This window comes from Halyomorpha halys, unplaced genomic scaffold (assembly GCF_000696795.3).
Source record: "Halyomorpha halys isolate HHAL.00 unplaced genomic scaffold, Hhal_1.1 Scaffold190.1, whole genome shotgun sequence".
NCBI classification, from domain to species: domain Eukaryota; kingdom Metazoa; phylum Arthropoda; class Insecta; order Hemiptera; family Pentatomidae; genus Halyomorpha; species Halyomorpha halys.
In genome coordinates, this window is record NW_027105456.1 from 480314 (window position 1) to 495251 (window position 14938).

The 14938-nt window shown below is 30.5% G+C and overlaps 1 protein-coding gene across 2 annotated transcripts in view; it reads left to right on the forward strand.

Moving 5' to 3' along the window:
* LOC106679277 (ATP-dependent translocase ABCB1) overlaps positions 1-14938 on the forward strand; it is a 92506-nt gene that overhangs the window by 40038 nt on the left and 37530 nt on the right. For both annotated transcript variants that reach the window (XM_014418343.2, XM_014418344.2), the window contains 9 exons: positions 720-857; positions 2432-2466; positions 3982-4090; positions 7134-7267; positions 10065-10236; positions 12922-13046; positions 13144-13315; positions 13398-13622; positions 14499-14624. In XM_014418343.2, the coding sequence (XP_014273829.1) occupies positions 720-857; positions 2432-2466; positions 3982-4090; positions 7134-7267; positions 10065-10236; positions 12922-13046; positions 13144-13315; positions 13398-13622; positions 14499-14624 (1236 nt within the window). The remainder of the gene's footprint in view (positions 1-719; positions 858-2431; positions 2467-3981; positions 4091-7133; positions 7268-10064; positions 10237-12921; positions 13047-13143; positions 13316-13397; positions 13623-14498; positions 14625-14938) is intronic.

Here is a 14938-nt window from a genome sequence, read left to right on the forward strand (position 1 = left end):
AACAAATAGATACATTTTACGAGAATAAGACTAACACATAGATTCAAAGGAAAATATAATAAAAAGTTGGTTACAAGAAGCACTTGAATGGATAAATAAGTTTTTAAAAAAATATATAAATAAATAAAAATAATAATACTAATAAAATAAAATATCTTAATGAATAAATAAGTTAAAACACACAAATCGACAGGTCCGCATATTAAAACAAATAAATAAAACAATGGATAATCTCCGAGCTAATTCCTATGCAGGTGATGGTCTATGATCCCCAGGGAGTCCAAAATAATATTTTCTGCTAAGATCGCAATATCCCCGATGCTAACACCTAGGCCTTCTAAGAAGCTCCTTGTTCTATCTGGTATTGTTCCGTGAGATCCAAACCAGAGGCCTCTCACAGTGAACTCTCTCTCTCCGAAGGTCTCATGGAATTTTTCCGTAAGGAAAGGGACGCATTTTTCATATATTTTATTTTTCCCCTTTCCCCTCCACCTTCCTGTTTGAGGTCATTACTTTCAAATCTTACCGTCAGATCCAAGACCAGAGCCGTGTCTCGAAAAAAACTTTGGAATGCTATATCCCAAAACTACTACCTCTGGTTTTTTCCAGACTCCTCAATTCATCCTTTAAAATTTATCTCTTACATCATTCTTGAGTATTTTATATTTTTTGTTATAGAAAAAAGTATCACCAAAATATATGTTACCTTTTGTTTTCAGTTCCGTTATGGCACAGCTTTTGATGTTAGCCTCATGTTGGTTGGCTCAGTTTTTTCAATCATCATGGGAGCGAGCCTTCCTGTCCTCGGGCTTATTTTTGGCGAGATGACCGATGTCTTCATCGATGTCACCAAAAGGGTAATAATACAATTTTATAGATATCATATTTATTTATAAATTTCTCTGTGTAATGTTCTGGAAGATTTATTGTTTTGAACTATCTAAAAATCTAATAAGTAATACCAGTTTGATTTAGACGATTTTTGGATGTCACAGAGAATTCATTTACGTTTCAATTTGATATGTTGATTTTTCCATAAAATGTAATTTTTCTTAAGTTATGAGCTAAATAAAATTAACTGTATTGTCTTAATTTTTTCCTGTTTTTTTCTAAAAGATTTATTCTATATATGAAAAGTTTAAGACCTTTTTTTAAGTTGAAAACTTTATAGACATGTTCATCAACATTTTTAGAGCCATTTTGATATTATAGTTTAGAGAAACACATTTTTTTTGCTATTGTGCCAGTGGCGTTTTTTGACACTGGGTTTCTGAAACCCTTAAATCTGTTTAAAAAAATTATTTATGAAAAATTTAACCCAATTTTAGTGCTCCTTACAGTAAAAATGTAATTGCCTCAGTTTTTTAATGAAAACTATTCTAAAAAAAAAATTAGTAATTAAATAGTAATGGCCTATTTACACATAACAGATATCTGTTGAGCAAGTAATATCACAACAGTGAGAAAGTATGGCAGTGCTTTTTTATACACTAATAGTAAAACTAATCTTGCTGACATTTCAACTTAGTGAAAGAATGGTAAAAACTATTTGATTAAACACTGCAAACAAAACAACTTTCACAATTGTCTAATTACAAAAAAGAAACGAGTTAATAAGTTATCGTTACGAGGTTATAAGATATGATAGTTTACTGTCAAGACTTTTACACATAGCTGCTAGTTGTGCATTTGCAGATAGCTGCATTATTACTGTCACCTTGGACCTTGGGATTGATAAATAATGATTATCGTTGTATAATGATTATAGATATATAATAAATATTGCATAACAATAATTTTAGTAATAAAGGCTTCACGAACGCAAAGGTTCGATGCTGATACCACCAGTTTTCCTCTTCATGCATCTGTCTAGTGACGCCCCTCCAAACCCAAATCTGCTAAACAATGCTACCCTCCCATCTACATTTTGGTCTCCCATTGGACATTTACTTGTCTGTTTTGTGTTTATTAACATTATAAGGATCCATTCATTACTAAGTCCCACAACCTTACGAGCTGCAATGCTATAACCAGAATTATATTTGCTGGAGGCAGTTTCCTCAATTCAGCAATGCGTAGCCTTCTAAATTCTTCCATTAATTCATCCTTTTTCAGGCCAAATATTTTAGGTAATACTTTATTTTCAAAAACCTTGAGGCGTAGTTCTTCTCTTAGTGTAAGAGGCCATGTTTTGGATCCACAATGAACAGTGGGAAGGATAATAATTTTGTAAATTCTAACTTTTAAGTTTTTGAACAGAAAACATGAACTAGGCAATTTCGAAATTGAAAATTTTATTTTTTTTAGTTACCATAGAACCTAAATGTTTAAACCAAATATTGTGTCATAATAATTTTAAAATTAAGATAAATTATTTAATTAATTTTATTTTAGTTTGTAATAAATGAAATTATAATATTACTTGTTTCAGGGTTTTCAGAACTCCACTCATATGGTGAATGATAGGTAAGGTTAAATACAATATAACATTTTATAAACTATCTATGTTTTGTTACTAATAATTTCAATATTATCAGCTTATAACTGAAATAAAAAAAAAAAAGAAATCAAAATTATGTTTTAAAATTTGTGACATTACTGGTCATTTAATTACCAGTAGATATTACTGGACAACATAAATTTTAAATCTGGGTTCTTTTGATTACTTCCATGTAATTAATAAAAGAAAATATAGTTTTATCTGCCGAAATCCGCTATTGCAAAGAACTAGAACAATATTTTGGAATTTAATACATTGTCTCCCCACTAGTACATTGAAATAATGTTTGCTGCGTTATTGTTTACAATGGCCACTATGAGCTATTTTGCAGGTTTATTACTTGCTATATATGTGCAATTATGATAAAATTCATTTATATTCTGAAATATGGCAAGTTAACAGAGAACCTTAAAGACTACATGATGACTCGTAATGGGTATCCTAGATAAGAATACAAACTACGATTCATCTTGTAGTGGGCAGTTAACATGTTGAGCAAAATTTTAGTAGATTTTCAAAAGATACTAAATAACTACTAAACTATGTGTCTGACAGAATAGCTTGTCACATTCTTTTTTAAATTCTATAAAATTTGATACATTTTGAGACTAAAACGAGCTCTGTCAAACCATTGATTTTTAAGATATAGCTCTTCAAAAATTGACTATTCCCCCCCCCCCCCAAAAAAAAAGTTGTAATAGTCTCTCATCTTTTGATATAATGCCAAGAATATCCATCTTATGAGAACAGTCAAGTAAAATGAATTGAAAATAAATTCAATTAGATTTCATTTCATTCATTAGGAAAGTGTTTAGTTTCAGTTGTTAAAAATAGTAGTCAACCAAAAATATTGATAAGAGGAATTTGAGGAAAGAATATTGAAAAAAAAATTGTTAATTTTATAATTACTAAAGTCTAATAGAAATAGTAAATTTAAAATACAAACCAAGTTTCAAAAAGGAAGAAATGATTGCAATCAAAACTTAAAATACTGTTCTAGTAGTAATAATAAGAGAAGATGGGACAGATGGTTATACTAACAGGATCAACCCTATTATATCAAATTATAATTTGTATTTCTTCATGAAGAATATTTTAAACTTTATACATGTTTACATATTTTTATAGTTTACTAATTTGAGAATTAAATCTTATTGGAGAATTTATTAAATTGTTTCTACATCGAATTGTAATTTGAGTGTTAAGGGCTAAAAGGTTACTTATAAAAATAAATCAATTACATAATGTTATATTTTTTACCTGATATCTGGGTGAGCTTGGGTGAGGGTCCCAGGGTGCATTGTTTAAAAAAGTTATGGATTTGATTCCCACCTGGGTCAGTCAATGTTTATTTTACGCTGCTTTGAGAAATTAATCTTGACATTCCCACTCTGGAGCTGCATAGGTCCTAAATGGAGGACTTTAGCCAAAATTAATATTAAATGTTGTATTTTATTAATTTATATTTCATTATTTTTTAGCATTGTGGATACTAGGATATCAGAAAAAGACTTCCTCACTTACATGGCCGTTTGCTCTGTGTATTATGGAATAATTGCTGTATCTGCATTCATTTCTTCTGTAATTCAGGTTAGTTCCTTAGATTACTGCTTCGTTGTCTCCCATATGGCTTTTATGGTTATATCAACGACTAAAAATAAAAGTTAGGCTTTATTTATATTGCTGTTCTGTATTCAGATCTTTCTGTTGAGAAAAACATGATTTTTTCATTATTCCATTGCTCTACTTTATTTTGAATTTAAAAGATTGTTTGTACAAAAAAAATAAAAAAAGGGACCAGGGTTATTTAACAAGTTCACAACATTTTCAGTATAGAAAGCCAATTTAAGTTTGGTCAGTTAAGCCAAGTAAGCAAACTACGAGTTATCTCATAGGTTGGCCTCTCAGGCGCTAACATCAACTACGAGATAACTCGTAGTTGGCAGTCAACGTGTTAATTATAAGTAAATTTTATTACACGGGGCATAAATATAGAAAAAAAATTCAATATAAAGCAAGTGTTGAAGAGTGCAATGATATAAAAAATAAACATAAATCTCTGACAAATAATGAAGAAGATGGTGAGGATTACGGTCTAAAGAGAAACGAAAATAGTTAACAACTATTTATTTGTAATGTTTAGCTCCACTTTGTAGAGTTTCATCAGGGCTAAAAAGATACAAAAACAACTAAGAAAATTTTGACATTCTAAGATGGTCAATTATGAAAATTATATAGAAATACAAGAAAAGAAGAAATAAAATAGTATTAATATAAAATAAACAATGATAAGAATGTAAACAATTATGTAAACTATAAGGTTAAAAATGTACAGAAGATGCAATATCACGCAAAAACAGAATAGTAGATTTGAGAATACAAAATTTAACACATATATGTATATATAGTTGGCCGTAAAAATTTAACTATAAGAAGATGGTCAGGGTTGCGGTAAAAAAAAAGAACAAATAGTTATAAACTATTTTACCAGAACCCTGACCATCTTCTTATATTAAAATTTAATACACTTTGATAGAATACCGGGAGCATACGTGAGTGGAGGGCAGGTGACATTGGATATTCTATCCAAGTCACCAAAGCTAGCAACATGAACAGGAGGGTGCTTCAGATATGTTCTTTACTCATTTATTATTATTATTCATTTTATTTTTATTTATCCTTTGTTGACCTTTATTTTATCTCAAGTTACTTCTTTATTTTCTGTCTTTTAGTGTGTTAAATTTTGTTTTCTCAAATCTACTGTACATTTTCAACCTTATAGTTTACATAATTTTTAATATTATTATCATGGTTTTTTTTCTGAATAACCCTTTTAGAGTGTACGATAAATCAACTTTGGTCATACTTCCTTCGAGCTCACACCTCCTTCATCCTTTGATAGTGCAGCTCCTTTTCCTCCTGAGCTCCTTTTCTTCCATGTGTTGATTTTTTATCCTTTCTGGAAAACCTGCCTCTTGTATAGTTTTTTCGAAATAGTGTTCTGTCGTTGTTTCCTCTGTGCTCATGCCGATGTTCTTCATGTCATTTCCCACTTCTCGAAACTAAGTGGTTTTGAATTTGTAATTTCTTATTAGGTCAAAGAGCTGCTTTGTCTATCCTTGTTCATTCTATGAATATGTCCATAAAACTGTAGTATTTGTTTCTTCATAACATCTGTTGCAAGACAGACGAGACGCATTGTGGATTTGAGATATTGTTTGGTATTTTATTTCCAACCTATCCAGTATATCTGCAGAGCCTTTCCCTATCTTCCACCTGGGGACGCGCTAGATGGGGGTAAATAGCCCCACACTAGTTATCATTTTTTATTTTATATTAATACTATTTTATTTTATTTAATTTGTATATAATTTACTTTTTTGTATCTTATTATCTTACATTGTCAAAATGCCCTTAGTTGTTTTTATATCTTTTTAGCCCTGATGAAGCTATACAAAGTGGGACAAAATGTCGAATATAAAAAGTTGTTCTCTTCATTATTTGAAATTACGTATATATATATATATATATACAATAAATCTCTGACCCTTTGGCAATTAGTACCAGTCAAGGCAGTTCACAAAATTGTTAATAAAGGGAAGAAAAATGTAAACTGAAATTTATTAAATATAAAATGATTCTAATTTTGAACTGAGAGCATTAAAAAACAAAAAAAAAAAAACTTAGTTCAATGAAAAATGGCATTGTCACTTAGTTAACATGAAATAAACTTAAAACTATTATTAATATAACTTAACCTGAAGGTTAAATTCCAGCATCACCATTCATTGTTTACTTGTCACTATCCACCAACCACTTTCCTAACCCACATAACTTAGTCCAGCCATAACTCTTGGTATCCTCCTACCTACTTTATTCTATCTGTTAGTCATTTACCTGTTGGCTTGGCATCTTTTTCAGGGATAAGAGAACTTAAGTAATTATGGAAACTTTATTGTTCAGTTGCTGTTCATATGTATGTTGAAAATTAAATTCTTCTTTAATAATTTTTTTAGAAAGTCTGTCAATTTATTAACTGATTGAGTTTGGAAAAAACAACACAATTTTTGAAATGTTGAAAATTATATATTTTCCTTTGAAGAAAAATGGCCAAGCCTTCTAATTGACTTAATATTTATTCATACCTGGAAAATGTAGAAACATTTTAAATTTTTGATCTATTAATTACAAATTTAAAAACAAAGAATTACACATCAAGAAGAATTAATTACCATTCTAAAAAAAATTAAAAATATATGAACTAAATTATTTTTAGAAATAGAATTTTAATTTGTTAAAAAATTTTTATTTATGAGAATAAATCTAGAATACATATCACAATTAACTTTTGATTTGAAAGAATGCTCAATGAATCCTTGAAAAAAGATTTTTCCAAGAGTAATGTGTGCATAGAAGAAAAATGGGTCATTATTTTCAAATAGTATATGAGATTCATGGTTTATAGTGCTATGAATGTTAAATGTTCTGAGCATTGTTTTGAATTATGGTATAATGTAAATCACACTTAAATTCCTACAGGATGAAATTTTGGAATCCATCTTTTTAAGCCTATGACTCATAATTATTTTTTTTGATAGAATGGGATTATACTTGCAATTTTTTTTTTCTACAGACTTTTTGCTGGGATTATACTTGCGAAAGGCAAACCTATCGTTTAAGAAGAACCTACTTCTCACAAATACTAAGGCAGGATGTCTCTTGGCACGAACTGAACACACATGGCAATCTCAATACAAAACTATCAGAGTGAGTCTTTCTCACAGCTAAGCTGTTATAGTTTTTCTCATTATTGTTTTTAATTTAGAATAATACACTAGATTTATAAAATAGTTTTTATACTGATTTTGTATGATAATCAGAATATTTGCTACTTTTCTATTTTAGTTACCTGGTTAGGCTTATTGTTTCACCCAATAGGTAGCGTAACTAGTTCATAGTTAACCTATATACAGAAAGTCCTTCAGATTCATAAATCGTTCTGCCCAACCTTTGGAAAGCTGTAGTAATTTTAACAGAGTAAAATTAATCTGAAAAACTACTTTATTATATTATTATACCATGTAATTATATATGTCCGATTACGGATTGATAAGTATGCTGTGTGGTATTGCAACCTGGTCTATTTAGGCAGCATAGACGAATAAAGTATTTCTCTCTTGTTAGGTACATAATTACTTATATTTCTAGGTTAATGGGTTGTTTGAGAATATATTTTATGTTATGGAATGAATAGTTTTCAAAATAAAAGATGAGTTCAGTTTGAATTGGACAAAATTGAAACTAGATAATTTTCACTTATCCCTAACTTTCCTCTTACTTAGATAAATCAAACAATCTATTCTTGAAATTTAGTTGTTTTAGAAAATACGTTTGTGTGTCTATAAGCTGAAGTAGTGGATGGAATCCAATAAAATTGATATGAGACCATCTTCAAATCTACACTTATTATCCCTGAAAATTCTATCAAAATTGGATAAATGACTTTTATGGGAATTATATCTACTAAGTTATGATAGAACTTAGCCTGAGCCAGAACGCTGGTAGTTTTTGGAACCTCAGCGCACTGCCTGTCACAAGCTAGAAGAAGGGTTGGGTTTATAAAAAGACCTACTGTAACGAAAACTCAAAGTATACCAGCCTGACTGAACTTACAGAAAAGACAAAGAAATAATTTATTTTGTGCACTACAAGTCTTATTGGCCGCAGTGCTTCCTGCCAAACTGGACCTAAAATTTTGGCATTTTATACATTGGTAGGTATCAGGCAGGTTTAAGAATGGGAAGATCTATGATTGATCAAATATTTATCATCCTGATGATTCTAGAAAAATCATAAGAGTACTAAATGACGACCCACCACTTAGTTTTTCAACTCTCATTGTACATGTCGGGGTTGTCTGGTCTTAGGCGGTTCTCCAGCCTGATATCTACTCTACAGAAGGCCCACGACAAGGCGTATTCAATAATAGGTAAGAAAGGAAGGGCCGTGCCAAGGGATGAGCCCTGGACACTGACGTAGGTAGAGGAGGTCTAGGTGAGAGAGTCTGAGGTAGAGTAACAGTTCTAGTTGCCGAGATGAAGTGGACGGACTAGAACTGTCAAGATAGGAGTCATCTTACTAGTTACCGAGAAGCGGTCGGTACATGTCTACTTGAGATAGGTTGGTGCATTGTTTTGATATCGTTTATTAATCATTCTATTGATATAGTTAAATGTTAGGTACAGACATTATTAATATATAAAAATGACAATGTGTTTTACAAAATAATGCAATATGTACCGAGAGCTTCGGTGAGGCTCGAGCTGCAGAGCTCTGCTGAGTTGTGGTCCAACCGCTTGCTTCTTCTCGCTACATACATACGATGATATTTTAGAGCCCAAACTGTATGTAACCCATTTGCCATGGGACCACTGTTGAAACTTCACCTGATCCGGATTAAAGTGAATGACACAAAGTTAAGATAAAATCCAACTCTTCACCTGAATTTTTTTTTGGAATAGTTATGAGGAAGGGTGATGGGCAAACTTGTCTGGTATTCTACTTAACTTTTGGAAAAGTCATATGTGACTTGGGAGTACAGACAACCAACACTGTAATAAGTTTGATTAAGTTCTTAGATTTGCAGATGAAACTTCATTGCAAGATTGTTTAAGTTACTCTAAAGTGATTCATTAGTTGGCGGAAGTTATAAAAGAATATGTTAATGGCCATTTTCACTCTAATTCCTTACATGAAATTCAGCCTGAAAAGAAAAAAAAATAGGTGAGTATATTTCATTGATAAGATCATTTGGTGAATCAAAATCAGTTATTGAGATTCATAGAATTAAGAAAGTACCCAGTTAAATATTTCTTTTTTTAGTTTTCATTGTGACTGATATATTTATTACATCTTCTTGATTAAATAGATATAGTACCGTATAATTTAATTTAGTATGTTTCCCAAATCATTGTTATATGGTAGTTCGACAAATTTAGTTTTTTTTTCTTAAATTTTTTAAATATCTCTTTTCTTTTATAAATAAATTACTGTTCCTAAATATTAGGATAATTTTGTAAATGTAATATAGTTAACTGGTGAAGTGGCAGAAATTTTAAGATTTTCTGTAGATTCCAAATATCTGGAAGAACTTTTGGTTTAAGCAATTTTTGCCCAAACTTGCCAAACTATTTAGCACTGATTTACTATCTGAAGTTCATTGTATCATTGTAGTTGCATCATTTTGGCCATGAAAATGGGTGAAAAAAATGAAAATTGAAATTTTATTAGTATATTTTTAGAAATTGAACCTGAAGGTTGTATGTTTTTGTTTTTTTAATTAGCCTTAAGATAGAGAAAGATAATTTAGATTAGAAAGATAAGATTAAATAATTTACATTTAAATTTAAATAATTTAAATTAGAAAGATAAGATAACAGATAATTTAGCTTTGGTAACTAAAGTAGAACAGTACATACTCTTTTAAGAAATATTTGTTAAAATTAAATTTAGTTTATTTTATAATACTTATATTGTTAATTTGTATTTTCTTCTTTGTTGTTAGAGATATAGAAAGAATAAGAGAAGGTATTGGTAGTAAGTTTGGGATCGTGATCCAGTACATATCGACGTTCGCGACTGGAGTTCTTATCGGTCTTTACGCTGATTGGATGCTTACAATTGGCCTGCTCATTCTTTTCCCTGTCAACTATTCTGTAGGCAGCTTCAGTTCAAGGGTAAACAATTCTTCATTCTATTTTTAATATACTGTACAACTCCATTATTGCTCTCTTAGGCAAATATTTCTATAATAATATATTTATTACATATTATATTATTATATATTAATAATCTTTATTTACAAGTTCTAATTAAATAATAATAATAAAGACCTAACGAACCCGAACGTTCGTTGCTGATACGCCAATCACTTTATACATTCATCTTTCTAGTGAGGCCACTCCAAACCTAATTCTACTAAATCAGTTTTAACGCAATCCTCTCGTCTACATTTTGGTCTACACCTAGACGTTTACCCGTCGGTTCAGTGTTCGTAAGAATATTAAGGATCCATTTGTCCTTACATGATTTAGCCAAGGTTCCAATTAATCTTTCTTTGAACATGAAGTTGGCTGAATACCCTGAAGGATCAATATGCTCAGAAAATTAAGGGAAATAATGGAGTGAGCTATTGGAAGAAAGTGGTAGAATCTCTAAGAGAACAATATCTCACTTGTTTTTGGATGTTATCTTAATCAAATAATGACATTAAAAATAATTTATTATTCTGGAACTAGGTCCCTTTAGAACAATTACAAAGATAATTTTAATTTTATGTTAAAATTAATTTGTAATGTACCTTATTATTTCTCATCTGGTTCTGGTATCCATCTTTCTCAGATATCACATTTCTTTTGTCTGGATTTGTCCTTTATGTTTTGTTGTCACTGTCCAGGACTCAGAGAAGTACGTGAGCATTGATAAAAATTTGGACTTATACGTCTTGATTTTGGCATATTTCTTAACTTTTTTTTGTATTTATTATTATGGTATATCTTTTAGAGAAATAATACATTCATCCAGCAGCATTAATATGTTCCTGGATTTCAGAGTCATTGTAGCCTGACTCACTTATATGAGCCTCAAAGTGCTTAAATGTTGGGACCTGTTCAAGTCTGACACCATGCACTACTTTTGTCTTTTCAGCAATAATGCTCATGCTAACAGACAGCTATTCCTGTTGGAGGATGTTTAGATTGTACTAAAGGTCTCTACCATTGTTTTCTAATACCAGAGATGGGCAAAAATTATCTATTGCTGAAACTAATAGCTGAAGTTGCCATGGATACGACCCTTATTCATGAATGAACCATTGATAAATAAATATCGTATCCATGGTAATATTAGCTATTAGTTTCACCTATAACTAATTTTTGCCCATCTCTGTATAATACTGCCATATCATCGACAAAATAAAGCAAACTATATTGTAGGAAGATAGTCTGGGTTGTGGTCAATAAAGATATCAAAATAGTCTTATTTTACCATTTTGATATCTTTATTGACTGCCACCCAGACTATCTTCCTATAATCTACTTCATAAGGTCAACTATCTTGTTCCGAAAAGCAAACAAAGATTGAGGTGTAGATAGTTGACCGTAGATTAATGCTTGAAGAAGTTTTGTCGGGGGGTGCGGTCAGCAAAGAACAACATAAATAAACAAAACCATATTTATTTATTTTATGCCGACGTTTCGACCTGAGTTTCAGGTCTTCATCAAAGGTTGTGTCTTAGAGGAGGGAAATATTAGTACTAATATTTCCCTCCTCTAAGACACAACCCCTGATGAAGACCTGAAACTCAGGTCGAAACGTCGGCATAAAATAAATAAATATGGTTTTGTTTATTTATGTTGTTCTTTGCTGACCGCACCCCCCCGACAAAACTTCTTTAAGCAAACAAAGATTAATGGGTCTTAAGTCGGAGTACACCATATAAAAACTTACAAGTCATTCCTTCATTCTTTTCAACACCTTATCCAGAACCAGATTAAGCAGCAATGGGCTTAGACCCAGAAGCAGTCTTGATGGATTCCTAATTTTGTTTCAGATTCTTTGTAGAGGCTATTTCTTGTCGTAACAAAGATTCTCTTACAGTTATAAAGGCTTCCAACTTCCAGTATTAGGCTCCGAACAATATTACATTCTTCCTATGCTCTGATGGTATCTTGCTTTCTTATCTTGTCAAATGCTTTTTCAATCAGCATAAATTATAGTTCCTTTTCCTTCTTCAACACTTTCTCACTAATCTGCCTCGTAGTGAATATTAAGTATTGGGAACTTCTGTGGTCCCTGAACCCACATTGTTCTTTACTAACCTTTCCTTTAATGGGACTCCGCTTTGTCTCTCCAGAATGTTAGAATACAGGTTCCTACAATTTCCGAGATGTACTGACAAGTAAAATGTTAAATCTACAATATGGTTATGAATGAAGACCATATGAATAATATTAATACAAAATTCTTGCAAAATCTACGAATTGTGCTACAGCATGACTATGTTACAACAGCCTGAAGATGGGGGAAATCTCCCGAAACGTTGCTGATGATATTAAATAAACTATTGTTTTTTAATAAGGAAGAAATTATATCATTCACTAAATCCTTTTAGTTAAATCTACGATTTTTAAATTCTCTATTGTCCCCTTTTTTGAAACTAGAAACAATTTTGACAATCTTCCAGTCTTTTGGGATTTTATTTCCTTCCAAACTATATTTAATAGGTGCTACATAATTTTTTTTCCCCATGACTCCCATATGGTTTATCCTTCCACAGCTTTGTTTCATTCAATTTTTAAAGAATAATTTATGTTGGCTTTATGATTACTATATTGAACCTTGAATCATTAATAACTTTACAGATGGCAGCACAATCAGCTCAGAGAGAGTTGGAGAAATACGCAGCCGCTTCAGAAATAGCTAATGAAGTGTTAAGCAGTATCAAGACCGTTGCTGCTTATAGTTCAGAAAGAAAGGAACACGCTAGGTACAGTTCGCTCCATTTTTCACACTTGCTGCTCTTTATTATTCTTTTTATTAAAATAAAATATAAACTAATTTGAACAAAATATAATTTATTTTAGGTACTCCAAGGCTTTATATGAAGGAAGAGATCTGGCAATTAGGAAATATGTTTCATATGCCTTCAGCATGTTTCTTGTGAATTCCGTTACTTATATTGCTTATGCTATTGGTTTTTTCTTAGCTTGTGATCTTATTAAAGCTGGTTATTCTACCCCTGGCGATGTTTTTACTGTGAGTTTATCGTTCATTATATCTTTTAAATAAAGACCGAATAGCATCAAATCTAATTTATTGATCATTTTAAATATTTTAGGTGTTCTTTAGCGTGATGATGGGTGCTTTCACTTTAGGTAATGTAATTCCACATCTTAACATTGTTATGACCGCAGTAGGAGCTGCGAGAACAGTATTTAAAATCATAGATAGAACTCCGTCGATAGATGCTTACTCGAATTTTGGATCAACAATTCAGGATTTTAAAGGCCATATCAAGTTTGAAGATGTTACATTCTGCTATCCTTCTCGGAATCAGGTCAAGGTATTAATGATTTTTTTTCTATTATTATACTTCTATAATAGGGGAAAATGGAGTTGGTTAGGATGAGGTAAATTAGGTTAAACAGAAAATCAGAAAGACAATCCATGTGGATCAGTCTGTAGTTCCTTTTGTTCCCTCAAGTGGTCTGATATGTTGATTTTTAGCAATAATTTCCGAAGTATAAATTTATTTTTAAGGTTTGATATTGTGAAATTTGTGATCCACCTTGGATGAATTCCAGTCCCGTAATGATATTCTTTGGAGCCTCTAGTTTTTCTTAAGTAGTGGAGTTATTTGTGATTACAAAACACTTTCATTCCTTATTGGGCAACAAAGACTAAAAAAAGCATTGTCTAACTGAGAAATATTAGTTATAGACAAAAATCGTTAACCACTAGTTATTTTTAATAAAAAATTTTATCAGTTGGTTTTTACTCATAACAACTGAATAGGTTGCACTACTGAATATGTAGTATAAAATTATAATGATATTGTTTGTAATAATATTCGTAGTAATACAATAGTAGTAATAAGTTATGTTAATAGAATATAACATTGTTATAGTGATATAATATTTTAAGATATTCTATGAATTATGGATCGGTATTGAATTCATCAATATGAAATCTTATATTATCAAAATCAAGATTATTTGAGTGTGAATATATTCTATCATCTAATATCTTCTATTCAATGTTTAGACTAATTTTTCTGTCTTTTTCTGCTAGTGTCCTTTACGTTACTCATAATTTTGATATAAAAGTCAAACAATTTACTACTGTTTGTCTTTTAATAAAAAGATTCCATATTTTTGAAAATAAAAAGTGAGAGATTAATGATTGATAATTGAAAAAACTAAAAAATTTTAAATTCCAGGCGTTATCAAATTTGGATTTGGAAATCACTCCTGGAAGTAAAGTCGCCATTGTTGGTCACAGTGGTGCTGGAAAAAGTAGTATTGTCAATTTGCTAATGAGGTTTTATGATGCGACTTCAGGACAGGTAATTAATTTCAACAAAATTTTCATTTCATTAATTTATTTAAAATTGAATTATAATATTGTAATAATTTTTAAAATTATTTAAAATAAAACGAATTTAGATAGTTTTATACCTTTCTTCAAAAATAAGAGATACTTTGGGTTCTAATTAAGAACTTTATAATCAAATAGATAATATAATTTTATTATATAATTTTATTATATAAAAAGACTCTTAATTTTATTATATAAAAAGAGAGACTCTATATCTCAGGGCGGGTTACTAGCAATCAGAATACAAACACTTTTACTATTAACTTAATTAAATTAATATCT